The sequence below is a fragment of the Labeo rohita genome, chromosome 14 (genome assembly GCF_022985175.1).
Source record: "Labeo rohita strain BAU-BD-2019 chromosome 14, IGBB_LRoh.1.0, whole genome shotgun sequence".
Taxonomy (NCBI): domain Eukaryota; kingdom Metazoa; phylum Chordata; class Actinopteri; order Cypriniformes; family Cyprinidae; genus Labeo; species Labeo rohita.
This window is the reverse complement of record NC_066882.1, coordinates 16,449,880-16,475,763: the sequence shown is the minus strand read 5'-3', so window position 1 is coordinate 16,475,763 and position 25,884 is coordinate 16,449,880. Positions and strand designations below refer to the sequence as shown.

The following is a 25,884-nucleotide window of genomic DNA, read 5'->3' as shown; positions in this document are numbered from 1 at the left end:
GACACATAAATATAAATATTTCCTGATCATAAATGTAGGGGTGTAGTTAAAATCAGTCTCAGCCAATGGACTAAAACATACTGTACACTGTTTCAGCATGAAAATGTGCAACATAATGTTTAATAATTTACAAAGAGAGAGAGAGAAAAAAAAAAAAATATATATATATATATATATATATATATGCAAAAAATATTTTAATATAATTTTTATAAGTTGAAATTTTGAGGATAGGATTCAGGGCAGCCACCTCCCAGTTAAAAGTACCCACTAAATCATGATTTTTTTATATATATGAAGCTTACTGATATTTTAAATATTATTGTGGGTTTCAATTGGTGCAAACTGATGTCCTACTGATTATCTACTGAAATATTATCTCTACAGTGATATTATCTACAGTTCAATAGATAATCAAAGGATTAACTGCTTTTTAAATGTGTTTTTGGTTGTGGGACAGCATTTTGCGCCAGTTCTGAACGGCCCATATATTCACATTCAATTGATATTCATTGTAGAGTGGCCCACATGTTGATAAATAAAGCAACATACAAACAGGATTCAAAGCGGATTCAGGGTCACGTGGCCTGCTATCCCCTTGGTTGGTGGCTTGTTGGTCGCGGAGCAGTTGCGCCCTCTGTTGGTTCGCTGTCCGCCCTACAGCAACATCGTAGGCTGGATTGACGGGGAAGGATGTGGTCCTTTTTCGCACGGGATCCTATTAAAGACTTCAACTATGAAATTTTACCCGAAAACCAAGAAAAGTCAGGCATATGGACCCTTAGTCGGGGCAAGCGCAAGGTAAAATGACTTGACATATTAATCTAAAGCACGTAGTGCCGGAGTAGGCCGCTGAAGCCTCGGTCTAAAGTTTAGCTACATCCTTTAGCATAGCGCATTGACGTGCAGTAAAGGAAAGATAAAGAGAGCTCAAAACACCCTGAGACTCTTTGTAGGGTTATATGGTTTAATAAATAAGAGTCAAGATCTTCATAGGCGCATTTATTTGAATATAAGGATCATTTATAACAGAAACTAGGTTTCTTTTGTCATCCTTTTAACACAGTATGTATCGTTGCTGTGGCCACGTCAACAGAAAAATGCAGACACGTTAAACGACTGAATTATGGTTTTATGACTAAGTACAGTCGTTGGTATTCATATGTTTTTGTGTTACCTATTATTTTGTATGGAGTGTTACACTGTCATCACTTAAAGTGTTATTTGTGATTATACAAATTGCTGAGAAAAGCTGCAGTGTTAGTATTTACTGTACACGTGTCCTAACAGGCCATATTAATAACTGTATCAGATCATCATTTACCAGAATTACTTGTCATATCATTAATTGTATCTGATCGTCATTTACTAGCAGGAATCACTAACTATTTGGTCGTCATCTGATCAGCATTAATGGCAGCTCAGTCATCAGAAAGGCTTGTTACTGCAATGTTATTGACTAAAGGTTATTTATCAGTGGTAATCAGTACTCTCTAGTTTCACAGATCTATTCTTCTTTGCTAAATATAGATGAGTTGAACTTAAGTTAACTAGTACCCCCTCTTTATTCCAGACGACTGGTGAACCAGTGTCAGTCTTCGTGTATGAGGTTTCACAGGGAACAGAGGAGCAGACGCAGCTGGCTAAAGCAGCTTTCAAACGCACAAAAACTCTCAGACATCCCAACATCTTATCTTATGTAGATGGGTTGGAGGTAAGGATTTCACAAAATGATGTGGTTTTACACCAATTTTGATGGTCAAGGTTTATCCTAATTGTCTTGATTCCTGTTTGACATCAGACAGAGAAAAGCTTGTACATCGTCACAGAGCCAGTGACCCCTCTGGCTGCTCATCTGAAGCTCCAGGCGGAGAAGGGTGGTGCGAGCGATTTAGAGGTGTCATGGGGCCTTCATCAAATTGTGGTAAGTTGTCAAGTAAAAACATGGACTAAAATGAAATTATTGTTCAGTCATTAGTTGAATTACTCAGTTTTCTGTCACTCTTTTACCATCAGAAAGCACTGAGCTTTTTGGTGAATGATTGCCATCTCAATCATAATAACTTGGGGATGTGGGCCGTCTTTGTGGACCGTGCTGGTGAATGGAAACTTGGAGGGTTGGATCATGTGACCTCAGACCAGGGAGACTCCACCTCATTACCGCCACCTAAAGTAATCAACCCTGACTTGGAGAGATATGATCCTCCAGAGAGCCCTGGCAGTGGTGGAGAAAAATGGTACAGGCAGAAAGCTCGTTTTCTAGTTGTCTTTATTCATTTTCAGCCCAAATATTTCCTGTCCACCTTATTTTTCCCATACGAGCGGGCGTGGGCTTTTGTAAATTTTATGGGTCTGGCTTCTGGTCTCATCTGTGGCCAGCTATTTTTAGCTATACAAAACAGCTTGTTTTGCTGCTTGATATTGCAAATCGGTGTGTCTTACCATGTTATTTTAATGTATTATCTTATAAACACACTGGTTTGTAGTGCAAACTGTTTTGTTGTTATTCTTCTCATTATTTCCCTACCGGCTAATGAATCGGAAGTCTGGGCCATAGGCTTACTTCCATGTTGAAGAATAAGGTGGATAGGTTATTAATTTTCTTTCTTGACTTTCAGTCAAGATCTGAAATGTTTAGTCATATGCATATTTAATCAGCTATAGCTTACTGTTGTGTCTGTATGATCTCAGGACAGGGGATGTGTGGCGTCTCGGTTGTCTCATTTGGGAAGTATTTAATGGAAGTTTACCACGTGCCTCCTCGTTACGATCTCTCGGCAAGGTAACAGATCATTTTTGATTAACTACTTGTGCAGCAACAACTTTCTTTAGTAGTTTTAATTATTACATACAAAATAAAAGCTATTTATTCTCAGAGTCTTTCAAATCGTCTTCTTTACATCTCACAGATTCCAAAGCAGCTAGTGCCGCATTACTGTGAGTTAGTGGGAGCAAATCCAAAGATTCGTCCCAACCCTGCTCGCTTCTTACTGAACTGCAGATCTCCTGGAGGCTTTATGAACAACAGCTTTGTGGAGAGCTGTCTGTTTCTGGAAGAGATACAGGTATTTAAACAGTTGTGTGTTTATCTGACTCTGTGAGCATTACACTAGAATTCAAAAGTTTGAGGTTGAAAAGCTATTTTTTGGAAACTCTTCAGACTTCTATGATGAATAGAAAGTTTAAAGGAACAGCGTTTGTTGAATAGAAGTCTTTATTGTCATGTTTGATCAATTTAATGCATCCATTCCTTGCTGATTATGAATATTAAGTTATTTAAAAAAAACATACTGAACTCATATATTCGAATAGTAATGTATATTGATGAATATGCTTTGATAAATTAATAATTCAGATATTTTCCTCATAAATGTTATACGTTTTCTTGAAGACAATATGTAGAATGATCAGGCTGTTGTTTTTGTGTTTTCAATAATACTGTAATGTTGGTATCATAAATTTCAGTCACCTAAGTCACCTAAATGCTTGTTTGTTTGTGTGTTCATGTAGATTAAAGAACCTGCAGAAAAGCAGCAGTTTTTCCAGGACCTGAGTGAGAATCTCGACTCTTTTCCTGAAGATTTCTGTAAACATAAAGTGCTGCCTCAGCTGCTTACGGCCTTTGAGTTCGGCAATGCTGGCGCTGTCGTCCTCACACCGCTATTTAAGGTGACATTTTTTTATATTGAATTAAAAGATTAGTTCACTTCCAGAATCAAACTTTCCTAATAATTTACTCACCTCTGTGCCATCCAAGACGTTCATTTCTTTCTTTCTTCAGTCAAAAAAGAAATGAAGGTTTTGAGGAAAACATTCCAGGATCTTTCTTCATATAGTGGACTTTAATGGTGGCCAGTGGTTTGAAGGTTCAAACTGTAGTTTCAGTGTAGCTTTAAAGGGCTCTACATTATCCCAGCTGAGGAATAAGGGTGTTTTCTAGCGAAACTATCGGTCATTTTCTATAAAAAAAAAAAAAAAAAAAAAACATCTATACTTTTTAACCACAAATGCTTGCACTAGCTCTGTTATGCACGTCTGCAAATTCATGCATTACGTTGGAAAGGTCACACTTGGTTAGTTTTTCTTTTGTGTACTTCGGTTCAAAAAGGTAGGGTAGGTCGAAAAAACTCCTCTCATTTTCTCTTCCAACTTCAAAATTGTCCGACATTGTTGTTTTACCTTTTTTTGTAAAGGGTGTTTGACTTTTTTTGTGTGTTGGGTTCGTGACCTTTCCAACTTAACTACATAATTAAGCTAGTGCATGACGAACATTTGTTTTAAAAAACGTTCCGCTAGATAAGCCCCTTACTCCTCGGCTGGGATCGTGTAGAGCCCTTTAAAGCTGCATTGAAACTGCATTTTGGACCTTCAGCCCGTTGGCGCCTATTAAAGTCTGCTATATGGAGAAAAACCCTGCAAAAAATCCTCAAAACCTTTAATTTCTTTTCAAATGAAGAAAGAAAGACATGAACATCTTTGATGACAAGGGGCTGAGTAAATTATCAGGAAAGAAAACTGGAAGAGAACTAAACCTATAAAGCTTACCCATATATAATTTTCAGAGCATCTTAACCGAAAAAGTTCAAGTTTCTTTAATACAGTTCTGATATTTTGTTTGTGTTAGGTAGGGAAGTATTTGTCAGCTGAGGAGTATCAGCAGAAAATCATCCCAGTCATAGTGAAGATGTTCTCCTCTACTGACCGTGCCATGAGGATACGACTACTACAGCAGGTACATCACTTCATTGCTTTAAGTAACTTTCATAATAGTTTTCTACATTAAAGTTTAGTCATACCAAAGTCTTACCCAAACTCTTTGACTCTGTCAAACACATTTTCTCAGCTCTAAATGTATTCTTATTTTCTGTTTGTCTCTGCTTTTACCAGATGGAGCAGTTTATTCAGTATTTAAATGAAGCAGCAGTTAACTCACAGATCTTTCCACACGTGGTTCATGGCTTTACAGACACAAACCCTGCCATCCGAGAGCAGACTGTGAAGGTATTTGGATGTTCTGTCTTCTCTCATTGTCACACGTTCTGACGCTCAGTGTAACTGATAATGGCATACATTTACATTACATTTACATGCATTTAGCATAAACAACTTACTTGACTTACTTTGCATTCAAGCCTTTTAGTTCATGCTTTCCTTGGAAGTTGAACCCATCACCTTGTGTTTACTAGCACTATGCACATTCGTGTTTTAACTGACTTTTCATTAAATTTCTCTTTCTCCTATAGTCTATGCTGCTGTTGGCCCCTAAATTAAATGAGACTAATTTAAATCAAGAGTTGATGCGTCACTTCGCACGACTGCAGGCCCGGGACGATCAGGGCCCCATTCGCTGCAACACCACCGTTTGCCTGGGCAAAATTGCCCCCTACCTCAATGCTGGGGTAACTGCAACCAAAACTCATAATCCTTCACTCATTCAGGCATTTTTTTTCCCCTCTCTCTCAATGACCGTCTTTGTTTTTTTTTTTTTTTATTCAGATGCGCCAGCGTGTATTAATCTCTGCATTCTCACGGGCAACTAAAGACCCGTTTCCTGCCTCGCGTGCGGCAGGTGTGCTGGGATTTGCTGCCACCCATCAGTACTATAGTGTGGCTGAAAGCGCCAATCGTATTCTGCCCACACTGTGCACACTGACTGTGGACCCAGACAAAAACGTCAGAGATCAGGTAAAGAAAATGCACAGCAGAAGAGGTGCACATTGACACAGTATTTATTTCAGAAGTTGTTAGACTTTAACACTGTCTGTTATTTTGATAGACAGGGTCGTAAAAATTCTGTCATAATATTACCAGTCATTTTAATTTTCATATTTTAATTATAGTAACGCATTTTAAGTTTTAATTATGAACCTACACGATATAGGCTTATGCATTTATTTTGAGGAGAACAGATGAGACTGCATAACTTCATTTTTAACACCACACCCCACAGTGATTTTAATATATTCTCATTTTTATGAACCAATGTCGATTCATACATCCCAATCAATCTTTTAGTCTATGCTGTTTGTTTTCGGTTGATGAATGAACAGTACATACTAGTGTGCCTCCCATCAACTCTCATCCAATAATTTGGCTATAGACTAAGCTTTGTGTTACTTTTGATATGAAACAAAGTCTCGGATTTCAGATTTTGTCCATTTCATTTGGAAATTTAAGCAATAAATACCGTTTTGGCACTCTTCAATGTTTCAGACAGATCATTTCCTAAGTATTTCTTTCCCTGTAGGCATTCAAAGCCATAAAAAGTTTTCTCAGTAAGCTGGAGACGGTTTCTGAAGACCCATCTAAACTAGCTGAAATAGGTATGATGTTTTTGAAAGCATATTTTGTCCCTTATCTTAAATGACAAGTTTCTAGTGTTTCCAAATGCAGGTATTTGAGTAAAAATGAATGTTAATATAATAAAATGGTTTAATCACAGAGAAGGATGTGACTGCATCAGCGCAGACAGGAGGGTCGGCTGCTACATGGGCAGGATGGGCAGTAACAGGTGTCTCGTCTCTCACCTCCAAACTCATCCGAAATGCTCCGGCCGGTTCGGACGCACAACCTGCTGAAAACAGCCCTGCCCCTCAACCTGCTGCTGGACCAGAACCTACAAATACTGCAAACAAAGGTGTGCAACAAAACAAAAGCTATGGCTCATTTATAAAGGCTGCACCCTCTGGAGGTCACATTTGTGAGATGCATGCATCATCAAGGATGTCTCATTAAAAAAAAACAAAAAACAAAACATAAATAACCATCATAAAATTGCCTGTTATTCCTAGTGAAGCATAAATGATTGTGCAGTTTAACTTACTTTTGCCCTCAATTAGTTGCTTTAATAGACATTTACATATACAAAAAGCAGTTTTCATTCAGTGAGTGCATATTTACATATACAAAAATCACTTTTCGTTTAGAGATTTTAAAGTATGATTTTAGATTTACAAATGGTTGATTACGGTTATTTTATAAGATAGTTTTTAACCTACCAAACAGCTTTATTCTGCATGCTTTTATTTATTTATTTTTTATTTTTTTCAAAAAGATTATGTGAAGAAATAAACATTAAAAGGCCGCAAGTTATTATCTCATCATTTTCCTCTTTTCCTGTTAGGCCCAGAAATGAGAGCACAGACATCCGGTGCACGTAGGGTCCAATCAAATGAGACTTCAAATGAGGAAACAGTGGAGCCAGAGGGAGACCGGTGGGATGATGAAGATTGGGGAAGCCTTGAGGTGAATGATGGTTGTTCAAATTATGTAAAGTCTCTGGTGTTTTTTCAGTGCTTGACGTTTCGTAGTGCTTCTTATCTCTGTGCCTCCACAGGACCCTGAGAAAGTACAAACAGATCCAGACGATTGGCATTCTGATTGGTCAGCAGTGTCGTCAACACAGAAGAAAAGCAATGTAAGTGATTTGCATTAGTGGAGCTTATCGAATAAAAGATTGCTATTATCCTACTGATTTGTTGAGTGCTATGCTTAGAGTAAATGTTGAGGACAGACACAATATCCATACTTACACTACCAGTCAAAAGATTTTGAACAGTAAGATTTTTAATGTTTTTTTTTTAAAATTCTTCTCTTTACTAAGCCTGTATTTATTTGATCCAGAGTACGGCAAAAACAGTAAAACTTTTAAATATTTTTGCCATTTAAAATAATAATTTTAATAAACAATTTTAGTAAAATAAATAATAATAAATAAATTATTAAATAATAATTAATAATTAAAATAATTCTATTTGTTTATATTTTTTAAAATGTAATTTATTCCTCTGATTTTAAAGCTGAATTTTTAGTGTCATTACTCCAGTCACATGATCCTTCAAAAATCATTATAATATTCTGATTTGCTGCTCATAAGAGATTTATTATTATTATTATTATTATTATTATTATTATTATTATGTTGAAAACAGCTGAGTAGAATTTTTTGCAGGTTTCTTTGATGAATAGAAAGTTCAGAAGAACAGCATTTATCTGAAATAGGAATCTTTTGTAACATTATAAATGTCTTTGTCATCACTTTTGATCAATTTAAAACGTCCTTGCTAAATAAAAGTATTAATTTCTATAATTTCTTTCCCCCCAAAAAAGATTTGTATGGTGTAGTAAATAACGTTACAAAAGCTTATTTCAGATAAATGCTGATCTTTGAAAAAATCCTGAAAAAATGTACTTGACTGTTTTAATTATTGATAATAATAATCAAAAACGTTGAACAGCAAAACAGCATGTTAGAATGATTTCTGAAGAATCATGTGACACTGAAGACTGGAGTAATGATGCTGAAAATTAAGCTTTGATCACAGACTTAAATTACATTTTATAATATATTCAAATAGAAAGCAGTTATTTTAAATAGCAAAAATATTTCAAAGTATTACTGCTTTTGCTGTATTTTGGATCAAATAAATGCAGGCTTGGTGAGCAGAAGAGAGACTTCTTTAAAAAGCATTGAAAATTTTTGATTGGTAGTGTATAATTGCTAAATGGAAAAACAAGGCACGTTTTTAACCATATTCATTCTCTACATTAATGGTTGTCTGATGGGATTTGAAATATAATTTATGAACATATTTCAAAATGTATACAAAATATTGTATGTGCATTGTGTTATAATAATCACAAATAAAATAATATTATTCATTCAAATGTCACTTAACAAAGAAAGCATATATATTATCCATTAATAGGGCTGATCTAGTCTTATGTTTCCATAGGTGAGCCGGAAATCCTCTGAGGCAGTCAAGAAGCAGAGTTCTGATTGGAGCTCTGGATGGGATGCCGACGACAGCTGGTCTAATGAGAAAGACGCAGATGGTCAGGGTCAAAGTTCACCTGCTGATGAGGGCTGGGGTAACGACTGGGATGAGGATGGAAGTCTGGCTGAGAGTTTCACCCCAACACCTCGAAGTAAAACCTCAACTGGTTCAAAGAGTGCCAGATTAAATGCTGCACAGGAAGGGGTACGATTGGCCAGTGATTATAACTGGGATGCAGCAGAAGGAAAATCAACAACATCTGATCTGCTGTCCAGTGTGTCACAGCGAAGTACTACGGTAAGGCTCTGGTGGAGCTATTTCCTTTAATTGTGTAGAGCTAAAGGTGGCGGAAATCCCTTCTCGATTAATAGTTCTCTCCCAATTTAACCCCTGTGGGTCACTGAAAAACTAATGTGTTTATTTTTTGTCCACAGAAATCTGATGGCTGGGATGCAGACAGCGCAGGAGACTGGGGAACAGAAGAAAACTGGGAGTCACTGGATGGAGATCAGGGTCAGTTTATGCATCTAAAGGATAAGTTCACTTCCAGAATAAAACATTCCTGATAATTTACTCACCCCCTTGTCATCCAAGATGTTTATGTCTTTCTGTCTTCAGTTGCAAAGAAATTAGGGTTTTTGAGGAAAACATTCTAGGATTTTTCTCCATATAGTGGACTTCAATAGGAAGGTCCAAATTGGACATTTCAGTGCAGCTTCAAAGGGCTGTACATGATCCAAGCCAAGGAGGAAGGGTCTTATCTAGCAAAACAATTGGTCATTATTTTATAAAAAGTTCTTCATCTGTGCGTTAATTACTTAATGCATGAGGTCGGGTTGGTGCATTTGTGGTTAAAAAGTATATACATTTTTATTGTTTTAAGAAAATGACCGATCGTTTAGCTAGATAACACCCTTATTCCTCGGTGTAGAGGCCTTTGAAGCTGCATTGAAACTGCATTTTGGACCTTCAACACGTTGGTCACCATTAAAGTCCACTACATGGAGAAAAATCCTGGAATGTTTTCCTCAAAACACATAATTTCTTTGCGACTGAAGAAAGAAAGACATGAACATCTTGGATCAGATGGGGTGAGTAAATCATCAGGAAATTTTTATTTTGAAGTGAACCTATTCTTTAAACCAGAGTATTAAAATGCAGATTCCTTCTTGTGTTTTCAGTTAGAGAAAAAAGAAAGCACGTCCCAAATAACAACGCTTTCACTCCCTCAGGTTTAAGTAAAGCAGAATTAGCAAAGAAGAAACGAGAAGAGCGGCGGAAGGAGCTGGAGGCCAAACGGGCAGAGCGTAAGGCAGCAAAGGGTCCTCTTAAACTGGGCGCACGCAAGCTGGACTGAGCACCGGAGGTACAAAAGATCATTGACTCTTTGAAGATGAAGGGACTGTGGGATTTTAAAGAAACATTCCGTGATGGAGCCTCACAGCTGTCCTTATGCTGGCAACTTGGAAGAAGTAAAATTCAGACTGAGAAACAGCAAACACACCTTAAACTATGATATTCCTTTACTCTTCTCACAATACCGTGAATTTTATATTACACAATATCATAGTTTACTGAGTGTGCATGAACTCACTGGTTTGAGTATTGGAAGTCGAGGGAAATTGGAACAATATAATCTTAGATATCTTTGTATGTACGTACACTGATTACACATTAATTATGGACCGCTTTGCCCTGAATGTGGATGATGCAGAGAAACTCAAACATGTTAGCTGTAACTTAATCATGATCCTAGGTGGGACAATGCCATAACTAGTGCATGTATAAACACAGATGAATATTTTCAAAACAAAGGATTCACTTGACCAAAAAAAACATTGTAACTCATGAAAGGCGTTTTGTTTTTTCTTTGTTTGCCATATGACAGGGTGAGGGTGGATGTGCTTGTTATTTCTGGTATGTGCCTTCTTTTGCGTTCCTAGTAGGCGGTACTGCTCATGTTGTAAAATAAACTAATCAACAGAAGATTTTAGTTAATGAGACAGTCTGTGAAATCTGGTGCAATATTTTCAGAAGGGGGTAATTCATGTACTGTACACACAGATGTAAAATCCAACTTCATATGTATTATAATAAAGAAGAACAGTCTGTCTTTGGAAATGTGCCGTAGAAAATGGTATTGCTCAATTGCTGGTTTCACAAAATTTTATTCCAGCAAATGGTAACAAAGGTCTCTCTGAGCTGCCAGAAACACAGTTTCACCAAACAAAAGACAAAACAGCAAAATGGTGTACGCAAGAAAAGATGAGGTGCTTGATTGTTTGTTAGTGGTGAGAAGGCACCATGAAAGTGCAGATTTATTTTCTACAGTCATTGAAAAACTAAAAATCTTAAGAAATTTGCTGTTAGGGGTTTGGGACTTCCACCACTCAATAAATGATGATTTTTATATATATTAAGCTTAGTGATATTTTAAATGTTATTGTGGGTTTAAATAGATAATAAAATGATCTTAGTACACATCTAAGATTTGAATTCTTGGTTGTCTGACAGCAGTTTGCACCAATTTTAATGATAAGGGTTGGGCGAAGTCATGGAAAGTTATTGGTTGGAAGGTGTGGAAACCCTCAAATATTTATTAATTAATTTATTATTATAACCCTGTGATTAAAATGTAAAAATTTCAGGGGTGAAAGCCATTACTGGCTTATTGAAATGCATTACTACCTTATAAGCAGAACTCAGAAAGGAAGGTTTCTTAAATTAAACTACTGGATGGTAAGATTAATGTATTATTGTCTTAATTTCAATGTCATTTCCTTATCTTTGGTCAGTGCTGTATTTGTACATGCTTATTTAAGAAGGCGGAAAATACAACAGTCACAGAATGTAATCGCACAGTATGGTAATTATTATCTTTTGTTAATATTTACCTTAACTGTGTAGTTGACTCTTGTCCTGATAGATGCAATTGTGCTGTGATTGTGTTTGACCCCATTCACTTGATTTATTTTTTATTTTTTTTCCAAAAGAAAATAATCAAAATCATTTTTGTGGTTATATGGAGCTTAACCTGTACCTATATAATTTTAATAAGGAACATTTAATTAGTTCCATTAGAGATATTTAAAGGGATGTCTCTGATGTCGGTTGTTCAATTGCTATGCTTCCCTCAGCTATTCTGTCACAAGAAATGATAACAAAGGTCCCATTGACCTGATGGAACGCAGGCCAGCTATGCAGAAACCTTCTGATTTTCTTGTGTAAATGGTAAATCTTGCCCCATGGAATCACAGAATTAATTTAAAAAGTGGCATTTAGGATATGGTTGGTGTAGTATAATCACATCAACAAGTACACAAACACCAAGTATGTGATGTCAAATATTTAATGGCACAAAAATAGAAACATGGCAGTTTATTTTTTATATTAAATTTAATATTGTAACAATTTATAATGATTTTATATCATTTGCTCAAATATCCAGCCTATTTCAATTATGTGGTTATTAAAGTGCTTTAAATGTTATTAGAAAACTAGCAAAGATAAAAATCCTTCAGGCAGAGATTGATCAGTAGAAAAATGCACAACTGTTATCAAACACCAGAACAGAATGGGATTATGTTTTAGTTGCTGGCTGTTTATGTTGTTTATTAATATTTCCACTTGTGCTCATAAAACTAAGCCTGCCCAGTCGATATATTAAATGTTACACTATTTTTATTAAATGCAATAAACATTCTACAGACTTTAAATATCCAAAGGCCACCACAACTGTGCTTTCACATCTTCATTTCGCAGTCTTTACTGTTTCCGTTTCTGATTGTCTTTTGAGCCGAACATGGCTGCTGCTGCAGCAAGAGCTCCTACAGTTAGTGCTGCAACAACACCAACTCCAACACCAACCTCCACCGCTTTCCGCACCTATGACCATAGACAGAAATAGTTTATATTAATTCACTGTATGATAAGCTAAGTGCCCATCACTGATGCCTCAATCAACATTAAATAGTTTACCATAAAACAGACAACTTCACATTATTACTTCTGTGCTGTTTAAACTCTACCTGGCGGGAGTGTGCTTTTCCATATCTCAACTCCGTAACAAAGTGCTCACAGTTGCCCCTAATGACACAATATGGAAGTTCTTGTCCCAAAAGACTGTGTGCATCCCGTAGAATCTCTCGAACAGGACGTGGCTCGTATTTCTCATCCAAAAGATTGTTTATACAGTATTCGTCATTGCCAACTATTTCATGAATCTCTTCTTTCTTCACTGTGGCTTTGTCACATAATACTGACATCATACTGTAGGCTCCAGCTTGAGCATGTTCAGCTTTTGAGGAGGAAAAGTAAAAGTAAAAACAAAGTCTGTAAAACGCTCCTCCTTTAAATGTCATTCATAAAAAAAAAATTTGTTTCAGAATGAATGCAAATTAAGCTCAGTAGACATAATTTGAGGTAAAATACTCACAAGGTGGTGCCAGGTGTATTACATAACCGTCACCAACATAAATAGCCCAGTGTTGATATCCGCCTCGGAAGATTTCAATGAGGTCTCCAGGCTCCGGCTTTTGATCATACTAGGATATAGATGTTATATTTTTAACATTTTTAAAGAGACATTTAAATTGACAATAATATACGGTTTGACTCTAATAACCAGATTCTTTCCCTGGTGAAAAAAACAGCATATGCTGGTAGGTATGTTTTGATGCTGGGATGCTGGTTAGGTATGTTTTGATGTTGGTTTAAGCTGATTCTTTGCTGGTTTATGCTGGTCATGTTGCTGGTCAAGGACCAGCATAAACAAGCTAAGGACCAGCATAGACCAGCTTAAACCAGCATCAAAACATACCTAACCAGCATCCCAGCATCAAAACATGCCTACCAGCATATGCTGGTTTTTTCACCAGGGTTTGCACGTGTGAAAAGATAAAACGAAAAAGAAAACCAAAGTGTTATCTTTCTTTCTTTCTTTTTTACCCTGCCTAAACGTAGCTCTTTCTGTTGGTTTTGAAAACTAAATCCTGTCTTACACAATTTATAAACACTCTCGCTTTAATAGGATTCCTTAACAGATCTTGAGAAATAAGCATACATAATTACCTAACTGTGCAAAAGTGCCAAACACTGTAATTTCATCAATAACAGCACTAAAATGATCTATTTGGCATTTCATGTTACATTTCAGTCTAGTTTCAGATTATTAAAATACATTTTACCTTTGTCGGTGCCATGGCAACCTCAAAACAGTTCTTGTTTTTAGTCTGATCCTATGAGAGAGACAAACGACATTTATCCGTTTTTTGTGGTCCGGTCACAAATTAGTCGTTTATTTACTTCTACCATGTCTTTTAGATGGCGACAAATGTTCGACTTGTTCTGAAAATACATTAATCACATTTCTATGTATGTAAATATAATAGGTCGGAGCACTGGGAAAAATAAACAAGCTGTAGCAGCAGAGTCGACAAGTAAACGTAGTGTAAAATAAACAAACAAGCCATCCAGGCTTCCACAGTCATTCGGTACATGTTCAGTCATTTCTACACATCTAAGGAATCATACTTACAAATTGTGACGTATATCTCGGTGGGCTAGAGTCTGTGTAACTTCATTCGTGTCTGAAGCAAAAATAACATCATATACTAAACCAGCTGATGTGACCGCTGATCTCGACCAATCAGCGTGCAGAATCATTCGGCGCTGATAAAGATCATTGGATGACGCCCTTAAAGTGGTCTTACTGTTCTTATTAAATAATGTGAACAGTTTCACCTACGTTTCATCAGTGTCATAAGGAATAATTCCTTTGTACGTTTCAGGAGACCGGAGTAAATTTAGGCGGCCGCTTTTCCATTGTTGGACAAACAGTTACAGCAGGCTAGCAACCATATTAATGACCAGTGTTACTTAATAAATAAACTTTAACCTCTAGTTTGGAAATAGACGGTGTCATTTTCTGTTGTCAGACTCTATTTTATGAAGTGTTGTCAAGGACAATGTTGAGCACGGAATGTTTTGATAATAATAACTCTGCTAAACTACAGAGGGCGGTAGGTGTAGCCATATTGTAATTTCCCCTGTGGAGAAAGAATGTAGAAAGCTGTTAATGAGGTGAAATCCTGAAAAAGTGTTTTAAATAATGATAATAATAAAAAATGTTTCTTGAACAGCAAATCAGCACATTAGAATGCTTTCTGAAGGATCATGTGACACTGAAGACTGGAGTAATGATGCTGAAAATGTAGCTCTGATGACAGGAATAAATTACATTTTAAAATATTTTCAAATAGAATATTTTAAATAGTAGAAATATTTCATAATATTATTGTTTTACTGTATTTTGGATTACATAAATGCAATCTTGGTGAGCAAAAGATACTTAAAGAAACAAACAAAAACAAAAAAATATAAAACTCTTACTGTCCAAAAAATGTTGACTGGTAGTGTAAATGTCCTAATTAAACTATGGCTTAATCCTGGCTTAGTCTAAGCCCTGTCTGTGAAACCAGGCCAATGATTTGGTTTATGGACGGAAGTCCTGTTTACATTAAACTTTGTTATCTGTATAAAAAAACAACTTGTGGGGCTTTTATTGTCATAGCTGGTTTGTGCATTCTGATTCTTGGTTGTAAGTATTTATAGGCATGAAACAGTATGCAAATGTAAGTTTAGTTCAAATCAATAAAGGTTAAACAGAATTCGGTCAAGTTTTTATTGTAGACAGTTATAAAAGTGCTTGACAGGTGATTAGAAATGTGATATGAAAAAAAAACCCATTTTCTTATTACATGTTTAATTATTCATTTAAACTAATTTAAATTGAGTAACATGCACCAAACAATTAACTGACTTTAAATAATCAAAGGCATCCGCAATCGTATTTTTCTGCTTCTCTTTGTCTTTGAACCAAAAATGGCCACTGCAGCCGCAAGAACACCAGTGCCGACCAGTGCAGTAAGACTAACTGCCATTTCCACATTTCTCACCTATGAGAATAAACAAAGTATTTATTGCATTGTTTGAAATGTTGCTTTTGTGACCTTAATCCAAGTCCTAATAATTAATGTAAAATATTCCACCATGTCGGTGCCGAAAGCCTTTGTGCTACGGGTGTCCCGAGTTCGAATCCCGGCTTGAGGAACTTTCCCGATCCCGTCCCCTTCTCTCTCTCCCACTTCGCTTCCTGTCCTGTATGATTGGTCCTATCATAATAAAGGCAAAAACGCCAAAAAAAAAAAAATAATTCTAATATATATATACATATATATATATATATATATATTTTTTTTTTTCACCATAATACAGCCCTTGCAATGCTGTGATTTTAAACTTTAAGATATTATGAGTCATATAATTCACTAAGCAGGGTTCATACGGGTGCTGGAAATCCTGGAAAATGCTTGATTTTTAATATAGTGTTTTCAAGGTTAGAAAAGTGCTTGGATTTTGGACAAAGTGCTTGAACCTGCTTGAATTTGAAATTGCATTGCTTTCATAATAATTCGTTATCTTACGGAGTAGTTTTCCTTTTAGCTAAAAATGCATTTTGCACATAACGAAAATAACTCCGCTCGAGTCCGCGCTTGTGGCTGTAGTGGTGTAATCTTCCAGTGGATGCGCGCCTTCTGTTGGAGCAGAGTGGGAGGTGAAAACATGCCGGGAGGTTGCCGTTTCAATGCTCGTTGGCTGGAGGACGAAAAATACAAATTATGGCTAAAACGTGGACCAAATCCTCGATTAGCCACTTGCAAAATATGCAAAAAGGACGTGCAGCTCTTCACCATGGGAGAGGCCGCGCTTTCAAGCCATATGAAAGGTAAGTTTTAAGTTAAGGAATTTTTGATTAGGCCAATTAGCTAATTGATTTTCACGGTCACGGTACATTAAGTTTACATTTCAGTTTGTGTGCTTACTGATTGAATTCTGCAGTCACGTGAATTCTTTTATCAAACAACAAAGTGCTAATACGATGTAAACGATATTTATTTTTTCACTTCTACCGCCAGATTCAGTGCTTAACGGCAGTTTCGCAAATGCATAGTGAGCTCGCGCTAGACTTTTTTTTTTTTTTTTTAAAGTTTTACTGTACGTTTCAGTAATTGGGAACGTCTATTGTTCGCTTATATGATTTAATCCCAATTTGAATAACCGTTTTGGTTTTGATGTTACTTAAAAATAACCAATGTAATGAATGTCAAAATATGATGTTTCGTTTAAACGGCATTAACCAGCTAAATTCTTATTAAATAAATAAATTTTTTCAGCAGACAAGCAATGTGTCAAGCAGCACAGCTACATCATCAAAAACTAAAGGAACTGAAGGACACTCCTTAACAGGCCCTACCCTGTTTGGCCTACTCCTGGATAAGCTAGTTATTATTTTTGCACTATATTTTGTTCAGTGCAGTTTCATTTTTGCACTATTTTCATTGCAGTTTTTTGCGCTTGTGTTGTTAATTGCAGATTTTTTCCTAAACTCAACAGTCTAAAGGGCACTTCCTTGCCAATTTAAGTTATTGATCGTGTAATTCACGGCATGCCATGTGAGGGCTGCTCAAGATAAGCAGAAGGCAGAAAAGAATGTTCCTATTTTACACAATTAAAGTGTTTATTGAAATTGTATTTATCTGTCTGGTGATTATTTGTCATTTATATATGTTATATAGAATGCCAAGACTACTTACAGAGAGGTGATACATTTTGAACCATTAAACATGTTTTCCTTTAACCTCTTAACTGTCACCATTTGACGGGTGGGACATTTGCCATACAGTTACAACAGTACCTTAGTCCCAACCTAAGGTAATATTGACAATAATAAAAAGTAATATTGATGAAAGCTCACAAACTATGGTTTCCATATTTGGTGACTGATTTTCAAAACAGTTGACATAGGAACAGTTGTTCATTAATTTGCAGCAAGAATATTCTCGGACTCATAAGGATTTAATTTATTACTTGAATTTTGAATAGTAATGCACATGAAGTACCATGAACGACTGGTCATGAAAGTTTGGTACTACACCCAAACAAAATCTGACTGTAAGCTCATTTTTTGAGATATCAACTTTAGGTAGAAAGAGACCAAACCTAAAAAGATACTTCAATAACTGAACTTTTTTTTTTTTTTTTTTTTTAAACCATTTTTGGGTGAACTATCCCAATAAATCTGTGCTCCAAAGTATTCAACAATTTAAGTTGAAATGTCATATTGTGTTTTTTTTTAATAGCACAATGGATTTAAATGTGAAAAAGTACATATAGCATATATAAACGTAATTTACCGTGGTTGTTAGGTGCTGGAAAAGCATAAAAATGCACCTTGAAAGTGCTTGAAAAGTGCTGGAATTTGAAGTTGGAAAAGGTGTAAGAACCCTGACTAAGGTTCAGTTACTTGTGGGAATTATCTCAATATCCCAGGTCATGCCAAACAACTGTGGGACGCTGGTTTTCCGTATGTTAGCTACGTAACGAAGTGCTCACAGTCATTGTAAGCTTATATTTCTCATCCATAAGGTGGCTGACAAGGTAATCACGGTTGCCAACAACTTCATTGTTCTTCTTTCTATGGCTTTTTGTGTAGTACTGTGCATTTTTAGCTGTAGAGAAAGCAAACAATCATGAGAGAAAATGAAATGTTTTTTTTATATTCAATACAAGGTTATGTGGTCTAAATAAGAAAGAAAAGCATATGGCATTTGAAAACATCATAGTGAGTAAATGATGACTTGCTTGTCGTTTTTAGGTTAATTATCAGTAAACATCATTTGAGACATGTAAATGACTCACAGGGTGGTGGCAGGTGTATCACATAACTTTCACCAACATAAATAACCCAGTGTTGATATAGGAAGATTGCATTGAGGTCTACTCCTAGGACCCAATAATGTCAGGTGGCATGTTTTGTAATTAAGGCGTTTTCAAAATTCAATTTTTGTAATTTTGAAAATGATGGCGGGGCTGCCCACATTCGATCTGTGTATCCTTGACGACCGTGTAAACAATACCATCATGCTCATTGTTGTACCCATACATATGTGCAGGTAGATGCCTCATCATTCGGCCGCTACAAGCACGTAGACGCGTCCGCCATAAGGAATCTACCTATACATATCTATAGGGTGATAGGGTGCGTCTTTTTTATGAGAGTGACGAGAATCCACCTGTGAGAGAAGAAATTTGTGCTTGCGCATTTCGATGTATTACAATAATGCCCTGTCGGTGTGGCGTCACACCCACAGAGGCCGCTCCCATGATAGTTGATTGACATGAACGTCTTACCTCAGATCAGCTGTAACAGTCAGACCTCCATTGTTTCGATGCTGGAGCAGGGATGTAAATTAGACAAGAATATCTCAGATTGAGAGATTGAGGTGTTGTGTTGCTGGATGTAATAATGAACATAGTGGTCGTCATTTACTCCCGACATCTGAGCCGCTGAACATGCAGTACATTTGTTTGTGAAGGGAATGCGCCTCCGATCTACATATATCCATCTGTGTTCACGCGAATCATTCATGATCCAGCTTCACTTACAGCAGAAGTGAGTATAAGGGTTTTTTTTATGAATCTTTGTGATCACCTTTCCTAATAATGTGCTAGTTAGCAAGCTTAGCGGCTAAATGCAGCTAAAGTAAACAATCTCTCCAAGCAGCTTGTCACTCCACAGAGAGGGGCGGGGCGAGCAGAGCTCATTTGCATTTAATGCAGCCTCAACCAGAATGTGATGATTTTTGCAGAGCTGATTTTGGCAAGGTAAAAAGGGTGTTGTTTTACACAACCATTGAGAATTTTTAACCAAAGTATATTATAGACTTTTCTTTAAGACCCTAAAGAATCAAATCAACTTGTGGAAAATGGGCATCCGATGACCCCTTTAAAATAAGAAGAAAGTTGCGTCTGAATGCAGCATTGATGTTTTTTAATTGGTTACAGTGAATGGAGAATATCCTGTTTTCCTGTGTGCGCTCGACCATTTTCCGTCGGTGGTTCTAGATCACTTGATGAGTTCCGCTAAGAATTTGCGCAGAAACTATGCAGCAAAAATAATACATAAAAAGAACGCATGGACATTTTCTTATATGATCATTAAAAACCAACAGGCTGATGAAAATGCGGGACATTTTCTTAATATGCGAAGTGCGGTACAACGCAAAGTGGGAGGTGGTCACCCTAATCTCTATGGTTGTACCTGCGTGAATGATCATGTGACATGCGTTTTCGGTTGTGTAGTGTAGACGGAGGTCGTTTCTGAAACGCAGAGAAAATGCTAGTGTAGACGAGGATCGTTTTCATTTTAAAACGAAAACGCACTAGTGTAAACAGGGCCTAAAACGAGAGGGGTATAACTGCAACTTGAAGATCTCCAAATGGGGGTGGAAACTCCAAAACGGGGTGGGCGCTTCAAAATAGGACGTGGCTTTTTCCCTTTGACAGACAGGCACATGACAGTCCCCCATTACCCCCCCCCCCCAATCCACTTCAGCACAAACTCCGCCCCACAGCTGATTCTAAAGATTTCATTGGTTGTGTCAGTCACAGTGTTGCAGTGTTGATTTTCTACAATATGCTACAGTTAACAAGATTATGCCATTGGACCTTTTTAGTTACATCCTGCATCTCTCCCCACTCCTACCCTGCGAATTTCAAGCCCTGGGATGCCCCAGTTGCTTAAAACAAAGTGATAGAGTAAAGCCTTTCCCCTTCGCTTCACTGGGAACAAACAATGTTTAATGTATAAAGTTTAGTTTTGAAATGTAAGTCAATAAAAGTAGGCTGAAGCTAGAGCCAATGGGAAAAGTCTTTGTGCTATGAGACCCTGCCCCATTTTGGAGGTTTGCCCACTTTTGGAGTTCCCATCCCATTTTGGAGAGCTCTGGTCTGCAGTTATATAATATTTGGTTAAAGCTGTGACAGTTGAGTACATGAAGTGTCCAACATTCCACACTCCGTTTCGTTTCGTCATGACAGCTTGTGTGGATACTTTTAAACCATGTGTTTTATAGCCATTCCTGTTTCCTGTAATGGATTGTGCCCAACTCTTTCCCTACGATGAACGGATAAAAAGAAAAAGAAAGCGAAAGTTAAAGTGTGCTTGCATGCGGTTTTCTTAAATTTTCCTAAACGTAAATGCGGTAAGACATGCGCTTTTGTTTTAGAACAAAATGATTTAGTGATGATTTAGAAAACAGTTTTGTCTTATACAGGGATAATTGGCTTATTAGCTGCACTAAAAATAGCAAAGAAAGATTATTTGATGATACAGGCACTACAAATGTCATGTTGTTTCAAACCTGTAAGATCTTCAGAACACAAATTAAAATATTTTTGATGAAATCTGAGAGCCTTCTGGCCCTGCATAGACGAGCAAGGACATTTCTCAGATTTTAACCATAGTTATGTCATTTTAAGACATTATAGCCATTTACAGCAAATATTTGTGTATTTATTTATCTTTGGCAAATAAGAAGGTGTGAAAATGATTATGTGTGATTGAAAGGCATGAAGGATATACCTATTGCATCCTTCAAAACAGGCTGAGGATCAAACCTTCAAAGGAGCTTTATGACAAGGCAGCCTAGATATGCAGCCCTACTAGGATGCATCCTTCCAGTGGTGGTTCAAGATGCCACTGTATTTAGCTTTCTATATTTTGGTTATAATAGACAGTTATGAAAGTGCTTGAAAGGTGTAAAAAAGTTTTTGTGACCTTACGCCTATAATAAATGTAAAATATTTTACCATAAAACAAATGTCCCATTGAGTTGATGTAATACAGGCATACAATGCAGAAACGGTCCAATTTTCTTGTGTAAATGGTAATCTCGCATCATAGAATTACAGAATTAATTTAATAAGTGACATCTAAGATGCTGGTTTAGTATAATCACCATAAAAAATACACAAACACCAAGTATGTGATGTCAAATCTTTACTGGCACAAAAATAGAAACATGCTATCTTATCTTGCTATTTTGGTTATATGGTTATTAAAGTGCTTGAAATGTTATTAGAAAACCAGTAGAAAGAGAAATGTGCAATATCAAAATTAATTAAAAGATCCCTCAGGCAGAGATTTATAAGTAGTAAAATGCATAACTGTTATCAAACAGCAGAACAGATGAGATTATGTTTGGTTACTGACCGTTTATGTTGAATATTTCTATTTGTATATGAATATTGCCATTTGTGCTTATAAAACTAAGCCTGCCTAATCCATACATTAAATGTTTTAATTATTTCCGTTAAATGCAATAAATATTCTAGAGACTTTAAATATCAAAGGCCACCACAACTGTGCTTTCACTTAATTTCCCAGTCTTTACTGTTTCCGTTTCTGATTGTCTTTTGAATCAAAAATGGCTGCAGCAGCAGCAAGAGCTCCAAAGATAAGCGCTGCACCAATACCAACTCCAACACCAATCTCCACCGCTTTCCGCACCTATGACAATAGACAGAACGTTATTAATTCACTGTATGATAAGCTAAGTGCCCATCACTGTTGTACATATTTACACTATTACTTCTTTGCTGTTCAAACTGTACCTGGCGGGATTGTGCTTTTCCGTATCTCAGCTCTGTAACAAAGTGCTCACAGTTGCCCCTAATGACACAATATGAAAGTTCCTTCCTCAAAAGCCTGTGTGCATCCTGTAGAATCTCTTGGATAGGATGTGGCTCGTATTCCTCATCCAGAAGATTGTTGATACAATATTCGTCATTGCCAACTACCTCGTAAAGTTCTTCTTTCTTCACTATGGCTTTGTCACATAATACTGACATCATACTGTAGGCTCCAGCTTGAGCATATTCAGCTGTTAAGGAAAAGTAAACAAGTTTGTTAAACGCTTCTTTACATGTCATTAATAAGACTTTTTTTTCAGAATGAATGCAAATTAAGCTCAACAGATATATTCCGAGGCATGTAAATACTCACAAGGTGGTGCCAGGTGTATTACATAACCGTCACCAACATAAATAGCCCAGTGTTGGTATCCCCCTCGGAAGATTTCAATGAGGTCTCCAGGCTCTGGCTTTTGATCATATTAAGATATAGATGTCATATTTTGTAACATTTTTAAAGAGCCAAATTGACCATAATATGTTATACAGTTAGACTCGAATAACCAGATTCTTTTGCACTTGTGAATAGTTAAAAAGAAAAAGAAAGTGAAAGTGTGCTTGTATTTTTATCTCTGCCTAAACATAAATGCACAAAGACATTTGATAGCTAGCTCCTCCTGATGGCTTTGAAAACAAAATCCTGTCCGCTTTTAAACACTGTCGCTTTAATAGAATTCCTTCTTAACAGACCTTGGGCAGTAAGCATACATAAGTACCTAACTTTGAAAAAGTATCAAACACTACGATTTCATCAGTAACAACAGCACTAAAATAATATATTGGCTATTTACTGTTACATTTCAGTTTTTCAGTTCGTTTGAGATTATTGAAATACATTTAACTTACCTTTGTCGGTGCCATGGCAACCTTAAAACACTGTTCTTCTTGTATTTGTCTGATCCTATGAGAGAGACAAACGACATTTATACCCGTTTCCTCATTTTTGCAATCCGGTCACAAATGAGTCGTTTATTTACTTATACAGTAACTTTTAAATGACTACAAATGTGTAACATGTTCTGTAAGTTACATAATGGCATTTCTATGTAAGTGAATATAACAGGTCGGAGCATCGGGAAAAATAAACATCAAGTTTTAGCAGCGGAGTCGACAAATAAACGTCTTGCAAAACAAACAAACAAATAAACTATCCAAGCTTCCACAGTCATTCGGTAAACGAGATCGTAAGTAACCCTGTGGTTCTACATAAATAAGGAGTCACACTTACAAATTGTGATGTGTGTCCCGGTGAGCTACAGTCTGTGTAACGTTATTCGTGTGTGAAGCAACAACTAAGAATCTATAGTAAACCAGCTGATGTGACCGCTGATCTCGACCAATCAGCGTGCAGAGTCTTTTGGCGCTGATAGAGATCTTTGGATGACGCCCTGAAAGTGGTCTTACTGTAAATAACGTAAACTATTTCACTTACGTTTTACCGGAGTGACCAGGGGCCAGTTGCAATTTAATTCTTTTTAGTCATCTAATTTTTTCTATAAGACTGGTCAAAATTTGTAAATTTTAGGATGAGTCTAAGTTGAATTATATGATTGATTACCCCTTAGTTAACTGCTAGTTGGTCAAAATAGTTCTTAAGACACTGTCTTAACATAGAGGCTAAGGAATAATTCTTTTGTACGTTTTAGGAGACCGGAGTAAATTTAGGTGGCCACTTTTCTATTGTTGGACAAACAGTTACAGCAGTTAATGTTGGTAAGTATAAATACATTTTAATCTTTGATTTGGAAATAAACAATGTGTAATTTTCAGTCGTCAGATTCTGCACATTTTATGCAGTGTTGTCAAGGACGATGTTGAGCTAGGAATGTTTTGATGAAAATAAGTCTTTTAAACCACAGGGGGCGGTAAGTGTAGCCATATTGTAATTTTTCCTGTGGCCAAAAATGTAGGAAGCTATCAGTCAGGTGCATTAGTCATTAAAACTGCGTTGAAATGGTTAAAATCGACACTGTCCCCTCGCATTTCCCCATTTGCAGTACTTCTTTTGTATGCAAATAAAATACTGTGTATGGAGTATATTACTTAAGCAAATAAACGACAATGTTTGAGGGGAATGTTTCGTGTAGACGGCTGACGAGTCTAAACAATTACCCTGATATTAATATTGATTAATATCTATAATTTCCTTCCCAAAAATGTTAAAAAGTGTTTTATTTCAGATAAATGCTGATCTTTGGATCTTTCTGTTCATCAAAGAGTCCTGAAAAAATGCACTCAACTGCTTTAAGTATTATTAATAATACTAATAATAATACTAATAATAAATGTTTCCTAAACAGCAAATCAGCATATTGGAATGATTTCTGAAGGATCATGTGACACTGAAGACTGGAGTAATGATGCTGAAATTTTAGATATTAAAATATACATATTAAAATATATTCAAATAGAGAGCAGTTATTTTAAATAATACAATTATTTCACAATATTACTGTTTTTGCTGTATTTCGGATCAAATAAATGCAGGCTTGGTGAGCAGAAGAGGCTTCTTAAAAAAAAAAAAAAAACATTTAAAATCTGTCCAAAATTTGACTGGTAGTGTAAATCTCCTAATTAAACTATAGCCTAACTCTGGCTTAGTCTAAGCCCTGTCTGTTAAACCAGGCCAATGATTCAGTTTATGGATGGATGTCCTGTTTGCATTAACCTTTATGTGTAACTAAGTGGGGAACTTTGATATTGAGGGCCAGTTCCCCAGTGGAGTTTAGTTCCAACCCTAATCAGACACACCTGAACAAGGTAATCAAGGTCTTCCGGATACAGGTTTTCTTTTTTTTTTTCAGGTTCAAACTCTGCAGGGACACCGGCCCTCCAGAATCAAGGATCCCCAGGGTGTAAAAGAACAATTTGTGGGGCTCTTAATGACCGTCATGTCATTAAGGTGGTTTGTTCATTCTGATTCTCGGATTTAAGTATTTATAGGCATAATACAGTCTTGCAAAATGTATAACTTCAGTCCAAATCAATAAAGGTATAACTGTAATTAGGCCATTACTGCCAACTACTTCACAAAGTTCTTCTTTCTTCACCGTGGCTTTTTTGTGCAGTACTGTACATGTTTAGCTATAGAGAAAGAAAAATGGAAAAAATAAAAACTCATGAGACTTAAAATGGAATGTTTTAGATTCAATACAAGGGATGGGGTCTGAATAAGAAAGATCTGATGAACACCAGGATAAGTAAATGATGACTTAATAGTCATTTTTTTTAGGTTAATTACCAGTAAACATCATTTGAGGCATGTAAATGACTCACAGGCTAGTGGCAGGTGTATCACATAACTTTCACCAACATAAATAGACCTGTGTTGATATAAGACGATTTCATTGAGGTCTACTCCTACATACTACACAATATCAGGCATCATTTAGTATCATTTTTAAGGAGCCCTATATAATAATCATGTAATCAATAAAAATAGCTTTAGTCTAATAAGCATTTTAAAATGCAATATTATCTAATCTTTTAAAATGTAATAAAACCTCTCCCCCTT

At 36.4% G+C, this 25,884-nt stretch overlaps 3 protein-coding genes across 3 annotated transcripts; 1 reads left to right on the top strand and 2 right to left on the bottom strand.

Annotated features, from left to right (window-relative positions):
• Positions 1-630: 630 nt before the first annotated feature.
• Positions 631-10,898, top strand: scyl1 (SCY1-like, kinase-like 1). Its single transcript, XM_051127639.1, has 18 exons — positions 631-801; positions 1,574-1,714; positions 1,802-1,924; positions 2,017-2,237; positions 2,692-2,782; positions 2,910-3,065; positions 3,511-3,669; positions 4,625-4,732; positions 4,888-5,001; positions 5,244-5,399; positions 5,497-5,685; positions 6,248-6,323; positions 6,443-6,637; positions 7,124-7,245; positions 7,337-7,417; positions 8,736-9,074; positions 9,212-9,290; positions 10,010-10,898. Exons 1-18 carry the CDS (start codon positions 694-696, stop codon positions 10,132-10,134), a joined length of 2,583 nt encoding a protein of 860 aa, XP_050983596.1. The 5' UTR covers positions 631-693; the 3' UTR covers positions 10,135-10,898.
• A 1,459-nt stretch (positions 10,899-12,357) lies between these two features.
• On the bottom strand, positions 12,358-14,433 carry LOC127176144 (phospholipase A and acyltransferase 4-like). The gene is made up of 5 exons (XM_051127640.1): positions 14,314-14,433; positions 13,964-14,014; positions 13,213-13,321; positions 12,806-13,074; positions 12,358-12,662 (listed from the first exon to the last, which is right to left on the bottom strand). Exons 2-5 carry the CDS (start codon positions 13,976-13,978, stop codon positions 12,543-12,545), a joined length of 513 nt encoding a protein of 170 aa, XP_050983597.1. The 5' UTR covers positions 13,979-14,014; positions 14,314-14,433; the 3' UTR covers positions 12,358-12,542.
• A 7,232-nt stretch (positions 14,434-21,665) lies between these two features.
• LOC127176146 (phospholipase A and acyltransferase 3-like) lies at positions 21,666-23,703 on the bottom strand. The gene is made up of 5 exons (XM_051127641.1): positions 23,599-23,703; positions 23,217-23,271; positions 22,684-22,780; positions 22,293-22,561; positions 21,666-22,188 (listed from the first exon to the last, which is right to left on the bottom strand). Exons 2-5 carry the CDS (start codon positions 23,229-23,231, stop codon positions 22,069-22,071), a joined length of 501 nt encoding a protein of 166 aa, XP_050983598.1. The 5' UTR covers positions 23,232-23,271; positions 23,599-23,703; the 3' UTR covers positions 21,666-22,068.
• Between the last annotated feature and the right edge of the window lie 2,181 nt (positions 23,704-25,884).

What these genes read in the sequence shown, in the direction of transcription:
- scyl1 (XM_051127639.1), top strand. Translation starts at nt 694, where the DNA reads ATGTGGTCCTTTTTCGCACGGGATCCTATTAAAGACTTCAACTATGAA. An exon ending in TCCGAGAGCAGACTGTGAAG is followed by an intron (nt 5,002 to 5,243) that starts GTATTTGGATGT and finishes TTTCTCCTATAG; the next exon opens with TCTATGCTGCTGTTGGCCCC. An exon ending in TACAAATACTGCAAACAAAG is followed by an intron (nt 6,638 to 7,123) that starts GTGTGCAACAAA and finishes TTTTCCTGTTAG; the next exon opens with GCCCAGAAATGAGAGCACAG.
- LOC127176144 (XM_051127640.1), bottom strand. An exon ending in AATACACCTGGCACCACCTT is followed by an intron (nt 13,075 to 13,212) that starts GTGAGTATTTTA and finishes CCTCCTCAAAAG; the next exon opens with CTGAACATGCTCAAGCTGGA. An exon ending in GAAAAGCACACTCCCGCCAG is followed by an intron (nt 12,663 to 12,805) that starts GTAGAGTTTAAA and finishes CTATGGTCATAG; the next exon opens with GTGCGGAAAGCGGTGGAGGT.
- LOC127176146 (XM_051127641.1), bottom strand. An exon ending in AATACACCTGGCACCACCTT is followed by an intron (nt 22,562 to 22,683) that starts GTGAGTATTTAC and finishes TTTCCTTAACAG; the next exon opens with CTGAATATGCTCAAGCTGGA. An exon ending in GAAAAGCACAATCCCGCCAG is followed by an intron (nt 22,189 to 22,292) that starts GTACAGTTTGAA and finishes CTATTGTCATAG; the next exon opens with GTGCGGAAAGCGGTGGAGAT.